Here is a 19,012-nt window from a genome sequence, read left to right as displayed (position 1 = left end):
TATCATTGCACCAGATTAGACATAGGAGCAGTATCTATGTGCATTGTTTTTTGTTTCTGTTTTCCAGTACATTCCCCTCAGACAGTTCAACATTGAATTCCTTCCCCATTGTATTTCCCATTCAGTTTGCATTATGTCTCAAAGTCTTGGCAAGAATTACACAGCAAAATCAAAGGATACTATGCAAAGTACTAACAGCAAATATAACCATATGTATGAAGCTTAAATGCCCTCTCTGTCCTCATCTGACTGTTCTGAAGTTTCACAATACATTGAAAAATACAGTTTCCAGTTTTGGATTACTGGTTTTTATGCAGAGGGAATGGAAATTATGTAACTGGACATAATTCTTTGAAACAGAACTGGAATTTCCTTAGTAAACTAATGCAAAAAACATGTGTCCAAATGGTAAACTCCTGACCCCTTCAATGCCAATGAAGAAAGAAAGATTGGAGATCTTCATAGTTAAATAATCTCATTTACACTAGATTAAATGCAACTCCGGCAAACAGCATTCTCACCTTTAACCTCAGTTATCATACTGTGCTTAAAATTACAGAAATAACAGCTAAGTTATTTATTAAAAGTGACTAGAAAAGTATTACTTGTGCAACAAGGACAACTTGCACAAATCCAGGTTATTAAAAAAATTTAAAATACTTTTCATTATTCTTTCTTACTTAAAATTTAAATAATTTTAAACCCAACATTTGACAACAATTAAAAATTGTAAGATAGTTTTGCAATTTATTTGGTTTTCAAAAGCAAAGAAAAAACACTTCCATTTTTCTTTTATTTCATATCTCATGACTGATTCCACAGGCAAAAAGATCAGTGTCAGCTGCCAACTTTCACCTCCTCCATCTACATTTAAATTGTTTTAGGGTAGTTTCCTGTTTCATCAGGATACTCTGACTGAGGTCCTGCTGCGGAGGACCGTCTTTCCTCTCTATTTATTTGATTGCAATTTACTTAGTATAGAGACAGTTTTCTGTTTTCTCTGATGGATGTCAGAAATTAATTTACTTTGCAGACATTCAGCGAATGAAAGACTGTTCAAAAATGCCAGAGAGCTCAGTATGGTTAATACATATATTGTGAAAACACCTACTATGGGTCTGAATGAAAAGCACTGTCAGTCAAACATCAGACAAATAACTAAGCTTTACTGAATAGAGGGGACAACAAGAGTTATGGTAACCACCCAGTGTCAGAGTCTATGAAACAATGCAGAAAGCTGGTAGAACATTTCTTAGAACTGCTTTGGGAATACTGTCAGGCATTGAATACATTCACCAAACAAAAATGGCAAATTAATTAGCAAAAGCCTTGAGCTAGGTTTTTGAGAGATATGGCCAACCCATGCTATATTAGCATGAAGCACATTGCCTGACTCCAGGACTAGGGAGACACTGACAGCACCAGACCCCTGACCACTAATAGTGATGAGCTACTGCCTTGTTCATTGGCTCCATTTTGGTCTGTTCCAGCTGCCTAATTCCCAGATTACATGCACAAGCAGTTCTGGGGCAAGTTTGCAACCGTTACTGAAAAGCAGAATACATAATGCAGCATTGGAAAGGCCTCCACACACAGCCCTCTAACCAGGAAAGCTTTGTACCATTCATCCCTGCCCTTATGCCACATCCCAGGAAAAGCATGCGCTCTGTTTCTTGTTAAAAAAAAAAAAAAAAAAAAAAAGTCACTTGAAATATTTGTAACACTCTGAAAAGATTCACTAAATAGTGATCTGGAGAGGCTGAAGGCCTTTTAGCATGTATGTGGCCAATCTGATTTGAAAGAAATTAGCCCTAATCAGTGCTGGCTCGAGCCATTTTTACCTTTGTGATGGAAAACATGTATACTCTCCCTTCTTCCTTCTTCAGGTCATTCATAAACATTGGTGCACCCACAAGCAGCACATCTGTCACAGAATCCCTGTTGACATCCACTGAACAGACCACACTGCCAAAGTAGGAGCCAATCTGAAATTAATAGTAAATGGGTTGTTGCTGTGTATGGTTTTTGTAAATCATGTTTTAGCACCTAATTCAGAAAACTTACATGCAGTAATATTCCAATACTACTGAATTTTGATTAATTAAATTGCTCTGTAGCATGGTCCATTGTTGGAAGAATCATATCCTTGCACACATTTCACTTTTCTGTCCTGTAGTCTCTACTATGGCTTTACCACTCAGGAATACAAATGCCAACAGAAGGTAAGATATGGGAGGTGTATATTTTTTATAACTGCACATGAAACTACCCAACCTCTGATCTACTCTCAAATTTGCCCTACAGGTGATACCAAAACCAACCACAAGAATTCCTCTTTCCTTAAGAGAGGAAGAGATTGAGCTTCCAGATCTGTCTTCTGATGTCATCTACTTCGTAACTTCTCAGGCAGAACAGAGTTCATTGAATCTCTCCCAATTTGAATTGCTGACAGAAGGACACACTAGTTAGATTTGTATATTATCTTTTACCACTAATTGGATGACTTCCTAAAATACTGTTTAAGAATTACAGCTAACCTCATTGAAATAGTCTAGTAGCAGAGAAAAGTTAAAGTGGATTCTAAATGTTTTGAGCCAAAGAGGAATTATCAAAACAAATTGTGATTTACTGCTGGGTCAATAAAAACAGATTCCTTAAAGTCTGTATTCATGACCAAAATATACTTGCCTGCTCGCCTCTCTGTGACTGTACAATTGCAATATTACCATCACTATCAACATCATAAACCACCACTCTGCCAGTGTAGTTGGATCTTGGTGCACCAGCAACAAAATACACAGAGCTCATAGTTGAGAGAACAGCAACAGAATAACCTGGGGATAGAAGCCAACATTTAACATATGTGAGAGACCATTCATTGCAATTTATCAGTTGGTTATCCATAAAGGCACAGAGGATGCCTGGTGAATCTGGTATGTTAATTACAGAGAGTGACTGCTCCAGATGGGAAGTTATGCTGTCACATATGTATAAAACCGGTAATATTCTCCTGGGGAGAACAATGACACACAGATCAAGCTGAAGCAGGTTTACAGAAGAACATGGACAATAGCTTAGATTATTCAGTAAAAAGTTGACCACAAAAATGTCATGGTTGTAAAGGAGACAGGAGAAAAAATCTGCAAATAGTATCCTTGGAAAGAAGAAATAAAGAAATACGAGATGAATGTTTGAACCAGTCTTCAGGCTAGGGAGAAACACCTAGCTTTTGCAAAATTTGCAGTGCATTTTCCCACAGCTCACCAAACCACAGACCAGTGACTTGTCTGAATAGAAGAGGCTACATTAACAGCATGTCAGCTGAAGGGTTGATTGAACTTCTTTGAACATTTTAATCCTCATTACCATTATTCTAGCATTTATTTGCTTTCAGGAAACATTGTTTAATACCTGCAAAAATGTAAACATGTATTAGCAGTATAAATCTAGCATTAGCACATACTTTAGATTTCTGTGGTTTAGTTCCAGCAAACTGAAGAAAAGAAAACAAAGTCATCCTTTATAAAGTCTATGGTGAAACTCAGTAACAAAATGCCAGTGATGGGACAGAATACCCAGATCTGCAAGCTGCAGAACAATATGAGGAGCACAATCTAAAAGGATTATGCCTTGATCTTTACATCACACCAATCTAGTTCAGATTTTTTGTTCAGACACAGGGTGAGAACAACTTTTGTGACAGAAGTTCAATGAGCAACAAAACAAGATTTTATTCTGCAAGTTAAGGACACACCTTCCTAATCAGTACAGAATACAATAATTAGAACTGACTGGCAGCAGTGCAGAACAGGGGCCAGTTGATCAGGCTACGATGTTCTAGCAGCTCTTTAACTTATGTTCCCCCAAACTGGTGAGAGCTGGTATGGAGAGCTCCTACTGGAGGACAGAAAGTGGAAGGGAAATAAAGGGACAGAAAAGGCAACAACATGATTTGCTCCAGAAAGATTAAAGTAAATACACTAAAACTGCCCTGTAGAGAAAGGAAATCACCTGAGCTTTTTAAAATTATTAAGAAAATGAAGTAAGAGAAAGTCTGAGGAGATCATATATGTAAAAGTGCTACTGCTCATTTGGTTGGGTTTAGATTATTCGTTTTTTGGATGCAAGTAATGTTGAGCCATAGGGGGAAAAAGTGTATGTTAGTTGCAACAAACATATTTTTAAATAACTTCAAGAATGAGAAAGTCATAGATGCTTAATGTAGTAGCATTATTCAGGGATGAAATGGCAGAGAAAGCTTGTTGAAGGTTTACAGAAAACATTTCAATGAACTGAGAATACAGACTGACTGGCTTTATTGGGTCACAAAAACATGTCAAAAATATATATGGAGATTATAAGGAAAATCTCTGTTAAGTGGTAGCAATATTCAAAATCTATAAACTGAACTCAAAAAGGCTAAGAAAACAGTAAGTACGTATGAAACAACAGAAAGGCAATCAACTTCTCATCCACATTGAACTGGGGAAGAACACTCAAATATTGTAACAGAAGCAACTCATAATGATCAGTATGATTCACTAGGCAGCCTTTTCAAATCTCATGATTTATCATGTCTTTGTGACTATGCTGGTTTTAGCTAGAATACAGTTAATTCTCTTCACAGCAGCTGGTGTGGAGCTGTGATTTGGATTTATGCTGGAAACACTGTTGATAACACAGGAATGTTTTAGTTTCTGCTCAGCAGTGCTCAGACTGTGTCAAAGCCCTTTCCTCTCCTCACCCCACCAGTGAGGAGTCTGGGAGAGGTCACAAGGAGTTGGGAGGGGACACAGGCAGGGCAGCTGCCCACAAGTGACTGCAGGGGTTTCCCATTCCATGTGGTGGCATGCTCAGCGTACAAAGCTGGAGGAAGAAGGAGGAATGTCCAGAGTGATGTCGTTTGTCTTCCCAATTCACATTTGTTGACCTAGGAATGGCTGAATACCTTCCTGCCCATGGAAAGTGGTGAATAAATCCCTTCTTTTGCTTTGCTTGCATGCATGGCTTTCACTTTGTCTGTATTTCAACCCAGAAGTTCACTCACTTTGACTCTTCCCCATTCTCACTCCCCTTAAGAGGAGTGACTGAGTGGCTGCTTAGCTGCCAAGTGGGCTTAAACCACAGCAGTGACAAAGACTGATTTTTTTTTTCATCTTACCACTTTGATATTATTACAATTAAAAAAAAAAAAAAGAAAAAAAAAGCCAAGTTCTTATTCAGTGAACTGTTGACCAGTAAAAAAAAAAAAAAAAAAAAAAAAATTTAACCAAAAATTCTTCACACATTCTCAAACAATTTCTTAACACAAAACTGGCTAGAGAAGAACTTTCCAACTTCTTTATATCTTAATCAAGGTTTCACATATTTCTAGATTTGTATTTCCGCCCCTTACCTAGATATGAGCTATGATTCCTATCCTGTAGAATCTTTTCAAAGACATGGCTTGGAAAGGTGGTGACTCTGTCTGAAGACTCCTGAACTACTGTTCCACTCCAGTCATAGGCCCCAACTGCACCCAGCAGCAGAACATCCTTTAAAAAATAAAAGTCAACATTTTAGAACTACCTGATTTAAAAACAATGTGAGCAAAACTGAAGATCCCATGCATAATTTCCTACATAGCTGTGTTTAAGCCAGTGATGGAGACTAAAGCCTGCTGGCAGCTGACTGGAGCTGCTCAGTTGCTGCTTATCCTCTTGCAGTAGAAGGGTGATAATCCCTCTTAACAGGTCAGTTAAGTCCTACCCGTAAGTGACTGCTTTAGTTCCTGTGGCACTGCAATTCATGATAAAATACATTTATTTAACACTGTGATAATTTCCCAAGTCTGTCCACACTAAAGTTGGGCTTGCTGAGTCCATGCTTTTATGCAACAATGATCCTCAGAAGACTGAGCATCACACAACTGCAGCTGTACAAAAAAGTTAAAGCCCCTTTTCTAGACGACGAAAGTGACAATGATAGCACACAAAAGCTGATGCAAATAGATACAGTTTAATTCTCTACATAAGGAGATGTCCTTGAGAGAACAGTTAAATCTAAAATCCAAATTAACATGGCTTATTATATACAATACTTCATACAGAAACACTTAATCTTACACTTGTACATAGAAAACAAACAATTTTATTTATTCAAGTTATTCTTCACTAAACTGAGAATACAGAAACTGTTACAGAAAACTGCAATAAACTTGAATGTGTAATTTTTCTGAAAAAATGCCCATATGTTTCTCTTTTTTTGCAATTTCTTTGCATCAACTGCTTCATAATTTAAAAAATCAATTTGTGCAAATACAGAGGACCTATAAAATTATTTCATTCATCTTTTAGGGCTAGGAGAAAGAAACAACCTTCTTGTATTTTCAATTGAAAGCTTTTTGAACCACATTTGCACTTTACAAGGAGGACTTATTTCATAAAGGTAACCTTAAAATTGATTAGCATTAAAATATATCTGATTTTTTGTAATAATTTTTAAGTAAAAAACACTTTAAACAAATATTATTAATTTTACAGTTTATAGAGAAATTATTTTCAGACTTGATTTATTTATATGTTGGTGACTGCCTACCATCTTTACAATATAGCTAGTCACAAACACGGAGGAATTCAATTTTTCCTGCTACACGAACTCTGAAATCACTGAAATCATTGTATTAACACATCTTAAAATCAGTACATGAAACCAACTATAGTGCAACTCTATACTTATTAATATACATTCAAGTAAAAAATTAAAAGGACAATTTGATATTATTCTCCTTGTAAAAAGTTCTTAAAATTGGACATTGTGTTTTTATGTCTCTTTTCTTACTCTCATGTGTACATATGTACATCTATTTGTATTATTAAATAATTAAATTCACATACCTTTTTTTGTGAGTAATACGCACTGAAGCCCACCTGTGACATTTCCATTTGGAATGTATCACCTTGATCAGTACCTGGTAAAACAGATATACATGTATGGTTATCTCTACATGACCACACAAAATCCAGTCTTGCTGCCTCTAAGTTTAGCTATATAGGGCTGTTTATCTCCACCAATTTGGCTAAAACATTTACAAACAATGGAACCAGAGCTGGTAAAGTAGAAAATTTCGAGGATTTAGTGGCAAACTGATAAGATGAAGCCATGAGCCATGGTATAAATCTCTTCCAAGAAAACGGCAGAATATGAGGGTCAAGATGGTTTGGATCAGTTTGGACAGTCTTGCCACTGTGGCTGGTCTCTTTTTGTGTTTCCTAGGAAGCATGAATACCCTGAAATTGGAAGCTTTATTGACTGCATATTCACAACTTTCAAACAGAATAGGAATTTTTATTTTTATAGGACTTCTAAAAACTGTTGTAATTGTCTTGAGAAGTACTGTGACATCCATTTCCTAAGCTAGATGGATGGGAATTCAGTGGGAGTACTCAGTAAAAGGACCTATTCCCTTGTTTCGAGTAGCAGCATGGGCCTAGCAAAGAGTAAATGAAGGTGAAAGAGAAGGGAAGATTTCTTCCTGAGCACAGAAAAGCGGCAGACTTTCCTTAAGCTCCTTAGGGAGTTGAGAGCAGCTTACACATCTCCAGTGTAAGGTCTGAATTTAACTCATATTTAAAAGCTGGCTTTTGGGACAGCCAAAGTATCAAAGTGTGTCAGCTCTGCAACACCTTCCTCTGAGCAATACACAGGAGTGTGGGTGGTGCTAGGGAGGGACCTGGCAGGCACTACAGAAACTGCATGTTCAATACTGTAATCAGTATCTTAGTCTTCTGGTTTGTTTGATTTGGTTTTTGTGTGGGTTTATTGTTTGTTTATTTGTTTGTTTAAATTTAAAATTTTAAAATTTAAAATTTATATATCTGCATATAGAAAAGCTCCCATTCCTGAGGCACATGACATGACAGAAATTTTCATCAGTTGGGGAATGTTTTTGCCAAACTGCATAAATTAACTTAAAGGTCAGGATAATTAGAGGTGGAGAAGCTGAGGGAACACTTGTGAAAACCAGAGCCCTCCTGGTGAGCAGGGAGCAGCCTGCAGCACCAGCTACCCCTCATTCTCACAATACTGCACTAAACTGAAGGTAAATAAAATCATAACCTTGTCAGCTGGGAGACTCTGATCTAATTTTTCAAAAACATTGAGTATTTTACCTTCTATACTAAAAATGCGCTCTCCAAGTGTTCCTGCTTCTTCCAGTAGTGCAGCCTCAGATGACACATTGAAGAAATACTTCTCTGTTGGGTGACTAGCAATTCCCTTGATTTCTTTAATTAAGTTTTTAGTATCAAGTTCATGCCTTATTAAGTATCCCAAAACCTTGTGTAAAGAAGCAAACAAAAAACAGCAAAATAAGAAAAGAGATGATGGTGCTATTCAATTTCCTTCTGTACTATTTTAGCAAATATTCTACATATTAAAAAAAAAAAAAGTTACCTTTATTCACATTACTGAATTGCTTATTAGAGTTCATTCCTATACAAGGGACCATTCATACAGGAAAAATGCCTGGCAAGGGAAAAAATCACTGAAGTTGCCCAGGCAATTCTAGTCTTGCTTTTTCAGCCAGTGAAAAGACCAGTATTTCCACCAGTTCAGAGGTTTAATTTGACTTTCTTCAGTCTCACCAGTGTAACAATGTGTGCATTACATACCATTTTTGTACAGAAGATGCACTTTCATACATACACAACAAAAACAATCTTTCAAACATGCAGTAATGTATAACTTCAGTATTACTTACAGCAATGCCAAATCTGGTTATATTGTCTTCATTGCATTTACCTATCACTGTTTTCAAGTTGGAGCCATCGTGTGATTCACCGTCTGTCACAACAACCATGACTTTTGTGGCTGTCGGGCGTCCCCCTGACTCAGCTGAGAAGGCATACTGTCTGTTATAAAACATTGGGTTTATCACACATCAATCCATAATGGATGGAATCCAGCACACATACTGTAGTGAATATGCCCATCACTGAATTAGAACAAGTTGGCTCCACAGTGCATAAGAAATATAACCAAAGAAACAGGAAAAAATATGTAGGACTGGAAGGACTGGATGGCGTTTCTGATAGAAATATAAATTCCAGGAAAAACGAATTTTTTGTACAAATATTTCTAAATGAAAAGGGGGTTTTATCAGAACTATGAAAGTTTTATGACACCAGGAATTGGCATCACTAAGCTCAGAAAAAAATGGAACAGAATTAATAATAAGCTTCTCAAAACTACTGCAAATACTGACTCCATTGAAGGCCTAGTCTGTTCCTAAACCAAATTCTTAAGTTCCTTTGATTCAGATGTTTTTCGGCCTAGAGTTTTGTACTATATTAAACTTCAAAACAGCATCTTCTTGTTGAGAAATGGACCTGGTTTGTACACATGTTCAGAGTCATGAAACATCGGTTTTAATTTTCCCTATTTTTTCATACTCATGGTGCTGCAGTAACAAACTGACAACAGACAAGAGGTTTTATTTTCTCTGCAATCAATCAAAGCCTGACCTGCACACACAAATGCTAATGGGCCAACTGAATCCCTGGATAAACTTTAATTCTTTCAGTGGTTTTGTATCTTCCCTAAAACCTTGTCCAGTCTGTTTGGTGCACTGTCATGTTTAGAGATGTGTGACATAACAAGCAATTCTGTTTGGTACCAGAATTCCTTTAGAGTTCAACCCAATGGTTAACAATAGGCTTTTCTGCCATTCTAGTTTACGTATTCCTGTACCAATCTGCATGGGACACTGTACCTGATGGATTCTGCCTAATGCTGGGAACTTACTCCAGGGCCCTGGGCACATGGTCTTCCAATGGGAACGAAACTCAAGATGTTCTCATTGCCATGTAAGGTAAGTGCAACAGTTGCACAGTAAATTATCAGTGCATCTCACCTTGCGTTGTCAATGGCTTTGAAAGTATTAGTGAGATCTCCTCCCTTCTGAGATGTTTTCTCCATTGCTTTAACAACCTCATCCTTTGTTTGATACGTGTTCAAGTTGAAGACGACGCGAGGATCATTAGCGTACTGAATTAAACCCACCTATGCAATAAAAAAATGGTGTTAGACTATGATGCTTTATAACTAGCTACATGGAATCATGATGCTTACTCATGTGTCAGTTTGGTGTAAAAGGTCTGCAGATGCACAGTTCTCTTTCAACACATATAAAACAAATTAATACTAACACATTTGAAAAGCAAAGAAAGCTAAAACACTCTTGCACTTTATATCATTTGTTATGGACTACATTATGTTACTACAAACAATCTGAAACAGTAGACATTAAATGTTGGCTTGGTTACTTCTGAAAGGGCTGATGGATAGCAATAATACAAGGAGCTCTGGGAAAAATGAGTAAATAGCAATAGTTCTACAAGCTGAGAGCACCCCAGTCTGATTTCTTCTAGGGAAGTCATAAAGGTTAGTTACTTTATGGCACTGCAAACCCTACTTTTTTAACACAGGTGAAGCTAAAGACATATGACAAGATGTGCATTTAAAAACAAAACGAAAAATGAGAAGATGCTAAAGGTGAGGTTCAGAAGAAACTGAGCAGGAAGCCTAGATTTCAAGCACCTCACTTCCAAAGTAGCCCAAGGAAGAAGGCAGCCTTTGGGAGAGAGATTTCCAGTGCCCCAGTCTCTGTTCTCAGAACTGTTTAGTGAAAATGGACAACTGTAAAAACAGAAGATGTTTAAGAAAAAAAAAAAAAAGGCAATAACATTTTCCTTACTATCATCAAATAAAAATGAAAAAACCTCTCAGAGATCAGTGAGTAAACTAGCAAGAAAAGCTCCTGTTTTAAAGAGGCAGCAGTAGGAAAGCAAGAGTTGTACAAAAAGCCAATTAAAAATCTGTTCTACTTCTATCACATCCCCAAAAGCTATTTTCAATTACTTTTACATCTAATGCATGAAAGAGATCCAACTCCCCTAGACACAACATAGACTTCTATTTTGGTTAATTTATATTTTGGGTCAGATTACTAATCCCTTTTTGAAATACGATAAGCATGAGATAAAATTCCCAGCACTGAATAGGATAACTGTGTAATCTGCGGCTTTGACAGAGGTACTGTAGTTACACAAAATCATGCTTGGTTTCCTTTAAAATTGGTTGGTTTAGGTTTTGTTTTGCTTAGGTTTTTTTTGGTCTTTCTCATATACGTCTTTGACTTACCTGGGTCTTGTTAACGCCTATGTCTAAGCCTTGTACAAATTTTTTCAAAAATGCCCGCACTGCATCCCAGGGATAAATGCTGTTTGACTCATCACAAACCACCACAACGTCTATAACAGAGGAACACTCTAAAACAAAAAATAAGAATTGGACAGTAAATGCACTTGCAGTCTCAATGTACTCTTCAGCTAAATCCAGAGGTGCATATTTAGGTCTTACAAGGGCAACACTTCAGATCAGAAGGCTTTGCCAGAATGAGGACTCAAATAGGAGCATATGCAAGTTCTAAGCTGCACTGGTGCAATGCCTCTGAATACAGAGGATTAAGATCATATTTGCATCAGCATCAGATCACAAGTTGTGAGTATTTACAGATCAATCCTGGGACTTTGCTTTTGGCACATACATTTTTTAAGAAATCAAAGTAAACAGTCCCCAACACAATATTTGCTGGTTTTATCTGATATGTTTGTTTGGGATGTTTTGTTTTATTTTTAATTGACTCAGTTTTGCACGTTGCCTTACTTTGAACAGCAGGAGAAAAGCTTCTTAGGATCTCGAAACGTGGACTGATTTCAGAACAAACTCCTGTTGCATAGTATTGTCGTCCACACTGCTGTGCCCACAAGGGACCACAAGTCTTAAAAAATAACAACAAAAACAAACTATAAAAATAACAAACACTTGTCGCACCATACCTATACACAAAACCATCACAAGCAGGACAACAGGCATATAGTACCAGCGAAGCTCGCTCGAATTAGGGGGCCAAATCCCTACAGTCAGCGCTGTGTGTCCCCGTGTCACACGGCTCCTCGTGGAGAGGAATTCCAGCCTGTCCCACGTCCATCCCGCGGTCCGGGCGCTGCAGCGCCAGCGGCGGCCGCCAGGTGGCGACAGCGCCAAGGACATGGGGACCCGGGGGACGAGCGGCGGAGCCGAGACGGGGACAGGGACAGGAGAGGGGGACAGGGACAGGAGAGAGGGGACAGGGACAGGAGAGGGGGACAGGGACAGGAGAGAGGGGACAGGGACAGGAGAGGGGGACAGGGACAGGAGAGGGGGGACAGGGACAGGAGAGGGGGGACAGGGACAGGAGAGAGGGGACAGGGACAGGAGAGGGGGACAGGGACAGGAGAGGGGGACAGGGACAGGAGAGGGGGACAGGGACAGGAGAGAGGGGACAGGGACAGGAGAGGGGGACAGGGACAGGAGAGAGGCGACAGGGACAGGAGAGAGGCGACAGGGACAGGAGAGAGGGGACAGGAGAGGGGGACAGGGACAGGAGAGGGGGGACAGGAGAGGGGGGACAGGAGAGGGGGGACAGGAGAGGGGGACAGGGACAGGAGAGGGGGGACAGGGACAGGAGAGGGGGGACAGGGACAGGAGAGGGGGGACAGGAGAGGGGGGACAGGGACAGGAGAGGGGGGACAGGAACAGGAGAGGGGGACAGGAACAGGAGAGAGGGGACAGGGACAGGAGAGAGGGGACAGGAGAGGGGGGACAGGGACAGGAGAGGGGGACAGGAACAGGAGAGAGGGGACAGGAACAGGAGAGAGGGGACAGGAGAGGGGGGATAGGGACAGGAGAGGGGGACAGGGACAGGAGAGAGGGGATAGGAGAGGGGGGGACAGGGATAGGAGAGGGAAACAGGGATAGGAGAGGGGGACAGGAACAGGAGTGGGGGACAGGAACAGGAGAGAGGGGACAGGGACAGGAGAGAGGGGACAGGAGAAGGGGGACAGGGACAGGAGAGGGGAGACAGGAGAGAGGGGATAGGAGAGGGGGACGGGGACAGGAGGGGGGGACGGGGACAGTGACCCGAGAGGGGAGACAGGGACAGGAGAGTGAGGCCGTGACCGGGGATGGCGGGACAGTGGCTGGAGCGGAGGCCCCGACAGCTCGGAGCCCTCCGAAAGGCTGGTCCCGACGGGAATTCACCCCGCATTCACACGACAAACGGCACCCTCGGGGTGGGCACTGTCCCACTCGGCCGTACCAGCGGAGAGCTCTGCCCCTGGCCGCGCATCCCCCCGGCCACGCGTGTCCTTGGCTTTGGGGGAAATGACCCTGCTGCGCCTCTGAAAGCAACCTCCGCACAAAGAAGTCCTTTCAGCTGGATCAACCAGCTGTTATTTTCGTCTTTATACATCTTTATGTGTACTTATATCAACCACATATTAAGACAGTGTTTTGCCGTGAGAATACAGGGGGAGTTGTGTGCGTGTGGGTTGAGGTGCCGAGTCGGTGTGCGTATTTCCTTCTTAAAAGAAAACATTAGAAACTCGAGAAAATAAATAACCTCTGCATAACCTCTCTCCAACCGTTCTGTGAGAAATTATAGCTTCCTTACATATACAGTCTGTTTGCATGCACCTCTATTTAGGAAAAGAGGGACTATTACACTTTTCTCAAGAATACTGAAGGGCAGAAAATGGTAACTAAATTCAAAAGTAAATAAAAAATGAGCTAAATCACCCAGTGGTTTCCCAGTGAGAGATGACATCAAACTATCCTAAGATATTTGACCAGATGGTAGATTTTCTAGATAAGAAAGGAAGTATATCCATATTATCTGATCTTGAGATAAATGCTTTTTATAGCTGCTACATGAGGCATGGTTAGCTCTTACTGAAAAAGACAGATTTTTAAAGAGGTGAAAGGTACAAACTAAATCATATGTATGAAGCTGGAGGAGGGTTACTGGCCTTTAAAATTAATTTGAAGGTTTTTTTAGATCAGTCTTATTTGCCTATTTTCTAACTTTTTTTTTTTTTTTTTTTTTACTGGTGGTAGTTCAAAACTATGATGTTACATCTTCGAGCAAAAAGCAAAAACGTTCTAATAATCTTCGTTGATTTTCAGAGAAAAAAGGGAAAACTAATGTTCTAATGTTTTTAAGTCAGAAATTTAAGATGCATAATTACTGAAGAGGAGCTCACGTATCAAGGACAGATGGACTTGAAAGGCAGAATGTTATAAAGGGGTGTACACTTGAAATGTGGACATAAACTGAAAGGTGATTGAATGGAAGGGAGGGAAGCAGATGAATTGACTGGATGAGTGCAGGGTGAGTGCAAGCATGCAGCCAGCATGCAAAGCAAGTATAGCTTCAAGATGTGTGATGAGAAGCTGTTGAGTTGGGGAAATACCAAATACACTGTATAGTGCCTGGGACAGACTCACGTGGAATATAGTATAGACCTGGTCACTGATGTTCGAGAGAGGTGTAATTTAAAAAGAACACTTCAGCCAAAAAACTCTGTATTTGTTTAGCAGGGCAAAGGAGAAAGGTGGTTGTGGGCTGTCAAACAGAGAAGGGAGATTTTACATGCATAGAGATGAGAGCTACTTCTTTCAACTCAAGGCACAGCACTTCCCAGTAAACAAGCTGATAAAAGTTTAGATGGGAAATCCAGAAAAACCTTGTTAACCATCAGTGAAATTCTTAAGCACCTCTCCAACAGGACTAAGCATGCCTCAGAACAATGTAACGAGCATGTGGGAAATGACTGCCCAGCACTCGGAATACCTGTGGGAAGCAATCCCCTGGCAGCGGGAGCCTGGGGAACTGAAGTGCCAGCCTGGGTCACCCTCCCCAGCCAAAGGGCACAGGGCCTGAGCACACAGCACCGACTGGGACAGGCTCAGGGAGGCTGAGAGGGGCCACAGCAGGAAGGAGAGCAGTGAGCTGGGAGGAGGAGGCCCTGGAATAACCCAAAGAGCCCATCACAGAGGCCAGCTGCCACAGACAGAGCCTCAGAGCAAAGTCCCAGCTGGAAGCAGCTTGCAAATACGAGCAGGCAGTCCAGGGGTTCAATACCTGCCACAACTAAATCATGGGGCTTTTGGTATTTGTTGAGGCTGAGTCGCAGAGAAGCACCTGTCTCCAGCACCTCATTCTCCTTATGTCACAAAAGAACTCCTGTCAATGAAGACGTGACTGTTTATGTCTTTTTGTGGCTTTTTTTTTTTTTTAAATCCATGCAATTTAAGGAGAATCAAACAATAACATGTGGATCGGGAAATACTTTTTAACTGAGAGAAGTTTGAGTGTTATTAGAAAATACAAATTTCTCTGCATGAGATATTTTAAAACACCTCAGTCACTCACACTGATGAAAAGTGGCTATCCACAGGATATTTACAGTAATTTTTAAGTATTCAAGAGTGAGAATAAGATTTTTTTGATCAAGGCCTGTTCAAGCTACAAGTTGAGGAAACTACTGTTGCTGTATTTTGAAGTTAGGACTAACTTTAATAATTCTATGAAAACTGCTGGAAAGGTTGGAATTGGGCATACTTCTAAGTACTTCAGTAAACTGAGCTACATGTTAATGAGTGTAATAAATACTTGAATACCTTTGTGATTACTAGGAAGACGTAACAAAAATTACAAAGCTTAAGAACAGCCTAGAGCTTTTCTCTCCGTAATTTATTGTTTTACTTACTTACTGCACATGGCGGCATCAAACTGAAATACACCTACACCCCAACAGTTTTCATGCTTATGATTAGGATCATAAAAAAAGTATATTAAACAGACATTCACTTCCTTTCAAGTGAGAATTCTATTTTGCAGGCTCCAAGGACAGTGGGTTTTGGAATATACACTGAGAAAATGCATCCTCTTCCAAGCTCACTAACCAAGCACATCACAAATCAAAGGGACTAGAAATTCTGACATCTCAGGAGAACAGTGTCTGTGCAAGTGTGAATGATAGAGGAGAGATTATATAAAGTCTTTTGAACGCACAATCAGAACTATACAAGACTGAATGGTGGAAATATTCTTGCCCATATTGTCTGACTTAAATTACTGATACATTAATTATGATAAGATGTTTATATAAATGAGAGAGACTTCACATTTTCCCTGCATTAATGATACATTTCACAACTGATTTTGGACCCTAGGTAATTGCAGTGGGATGTACTAATCTATGCTGCAAAATAAAATACATTTAGCTTGGATTTATGAAAAAATGTAGAGAATTCTGTTTTCTGGATTCTCCTCAGAAGTTTCCGTGTGTACTGCATAAGGTCTTGATACATACCAAAAATCCTCCAGTTTTTGAGTTCTGTATCAGAGTCAAGCCAAGGTTCATGTCCTTTTTAATTTCAGTCACATTTGGAATATTTATTAAAGCTGAAATAAAATTAGATTAAGTAATGACAGAATAATAAATAAGATGTAGAAGCAATTTACTAAGTTAGAATTTCTTTCAAAAACTTGATTTTTCAAAATCTAAAGCACCTTTTCCAAATGATTGCATTCAATTCGGAGACAAAATAAACCAAAGCCAATCTTTGGGGAAAAAAAATTGCTAACCATTAAATATAGACATCAATTAAACATGGCCATTTAGAGTATCGGCCCTCAAGAGAGCTGAAGGCAAAAGAGAAGAAGAAACAAATCTATCTATTGCATATTTTTGGCTGGCTGAATAGCTGCAGCTGAGTAGCTACTGTTACATTCCTTAGGACGCCAGACTCCCCTAATCCAGTATCAGGCTTTAGACAAAAAAATGGAAGGGGCTGCAGAGGGCAGAAATTATTTGCACCACAAATAAACTTAAAGGAGGCATCTCAGCACACCCTGCTGCCTGATATTTTCACAGTAATGTGTCCAGACTTGAACTCCATTTTATAGTTAGTTTGCAAACACAGACACACACTCCTATGTGGCTTAGGGAGGACAGGGACAGGCACCCCCATCAGCCACCCAGCCCTGGATGCCAGCATGGAGCCCTGTGCCTGCCAGCCACTGGCTTTGGACCCACAGTGCTCCTGCCCCTTGGCTGGAGGGTAAAGACTCCAGTGGGTGACACTGAGACCCCAATGCCTCCAACACCTGGCACCACCTGGCCTGAGTCCAGTGGCAGGCACCAATTTTTGCCCAGACAGACATCTCATCAGCACTGAGGCCTTGCAGCACACACACACACATCCTTCCACAGAATCTGAGATTATTTAGAATAATTTAGAATTTAGAAGCTAGTTTAGAAAAGGTTTTATATGGTAGATTGGCCTCATACTAACACAAGGGGAAACTGAACATGTGCAGCAAGACATTGTTAATTAGAACGTACCTTGTAAATTCAATTTTTCACATGTGTTTTTGGACACATCAATAGGACATGCATATATATCTCCAGTTCTGTTAGCAGGATAACCACTCCAGGGTGAACCAACCAACAGCCTAGAGGAAAAGGAACTTCATTAAGTCCTTAATGATACTGAAAAAGTCCAGCAGCAGCATTGCATGGTTCAATGTAGATAACAGGGAGAGAGGTTCTCACAAGATATAGCATCCAGGGCATTCAGGTGTAGGAGTCTTCTCCAGAAGTTTTCAGAAGCTGTACTTGCATGTCAATATACTGCACTGGATTCACCAGGGGCAGCTTTGGTGAAGAAGAATGGGAGAGCCTCTGGGTATTCATTTGCCGCAAACATGTGTACTGTTTTTATTGTGACATTATGTCATAGGTCAGAAGAAATACGTGAAGGTACTAATATACATAGACACATAAAAATTGAGAAAAATGTATATGTTGGGGATTGAGAGACGTATTGCTTATTGTTCTATCAGTTAATAGTTAACTGCTTCCTTTTAGGTTATTCTTTTAACTGATAAGAAGCATTTTCTACAGGATCTGCTCAGCAACAATCAAACACTTATGTCTGAGCTTGAGAACTACCACGCCTTGGTAACACTGAGTCAGAAGGAAAATACTGCAGGTGGTAACAATCTGCTGCATAAAGTGTGTAATCCTGAACAAGAAAGTTAATACTTAGGATAATTTTGCCTGCAGCAGAAAATGATTCACATTCTTTGACTCATTTCTTCATCTGCCATAAGGTTTTCCCCAATATCTGCTCCTGAAGACTTTAAATTTTTATCTGAAAGCCTTCACAAAACTGCTTAGTTAACCTTCTGGAAATACTGCTTAAAACCAACTATTTTTCATCAAAAGATGATGATCTCAAGGGTTATTAAAATAAAACAGATTATTGAAAAGCAGGGATTATGGGTGTTTGTTCTAGCAGCAATATGACTATTTTCAAACAGAACAATCTATGGTAGTAATTAATGTGTTTTGGTGACTGTAGGAAGACAAACAATGGGGCCCCAATACAGAATATTGAGTTCCATTAGAAACCATCTTTTTTTAGTTGGTCAATAGGTTGTCTAAAGCAAAATTGCTATTCTCTAAAATTTTATAGATACCTAACACAAATATACCTACACTATAAAAAAAAGTGAAATTATTAAATTTCAAAGTAATTTTTGTATGTCATATTATCTTCCTTGGGATCATCTAATTTTACTGCTGTGATGTTATTACTAATGTGAATAAAATCATTATCACAAAAAAACAAGTTTTAGATGCACAAGAAAGAATTTTAGACCTTTCTAGTTTGCTCAGAGAAAATACTGTTGAACTGCATTTTCTTTTTAAAGTTTATTTCACCTCGATTAAACACAACATTATTTTATCAGTTCAGCTGGGGGTTTGGTTTCAGATTCTCTTTCTTGTGTGTCTGGGTATTTTAAGAATGCCTAACTCCTGTCAATAACCTTGTTGGAAAAGGGTGATCATGCAGGCAGCAGGAACAGGACTTTGCGTACTTCTAGCATCTCTAAATATGTAACTTAAGTTCATATAAACACCTCTCTCTATCAAAACAATGTACACTGCAGTAGCTGTGAGGTGGCCTCTGATTTTCTTGTTATTTTATGAGTGTTTCTGAGCCTTTTCAGCACAGTGGAAACCAGAACTCCACAGCTCAGCACCAAATAAACTGAGCTCAAAAGCAACTACTGCAC

At 39.7% G+C, this 19,012-nt stretch overlaps 1 protein-coding gene across 1 annotated transcript in view; it reads right to left on the bottom strand.

Annotated features, from left to right (window-relative positions):
* The window catches only part of ITGA2 (integrin subunit alpha 2), a 66,858-nt gene that overhangs the window by 22,805 nt on the left and 25,041 nt on the right, over positions 1-19,012 (bottom strand). Inside the window, exons 3-13 of the mRNA XM_066339037.1 lie at positions 17,274-17,383; positions 16,239-16,330; positions 11,707-11,821; positions 11,182-11,309; positions 9,893-10,041; positions 8,741-8,891; positions 8,151-8,316; positions 6,876-6,949; positions 5,396-5,534; positions 2,689-2,834; positions 1,842-1,985 (exon numbers count right to left, since the gene is read on the bottom strand). Coding sequence (XP_066195134.1) covers positions 1,842-1,985; positions 2,689-2,834; positions 5,396-5,534; positions 6,876-6,949; positions 8,151-8,316; positions 8,741-8,891; positions 9,893-10,041; positions 11,182-11,309; positions 11,707-11,821; positions 16,239-16,330; positions 17,274-17,383 — 1,414 coding nt within the window. The remainder of the gene's footprint in view (positions 1-1,841; positions 1,986-2,688; positions 2,835-5,395; positions 5,535-6,875; positions 6,950-8,150; positions 8,317-8,740; positions 8,892-9,892; positions 10,042-11,181; positions 11,310-11,706; positions 11,822-16,238; positions 16,331-17,273; positions 17,384-19,012) is intronic.

This window comes from Sylvia atricapilla, chromosome Z, assembly GCF_009819655.1.
Source record: "Sylvia atricapilla isolate bSylAtr1 chromosome Z, bSylAtr1.pri, whole genome shotgun sequence".
Taxonomy (NCBI): Eukaryota; Metazoa; Chordata; class Aves; order Passeriformes; family Sylviidae; genus Sylvia; species Sylvia atricapilla.
The sequence above is the reverse complement of the archived record's forward strand: the minus strand, read 5'-3'. Positions and strand labels throughout refer to the sequence as shown.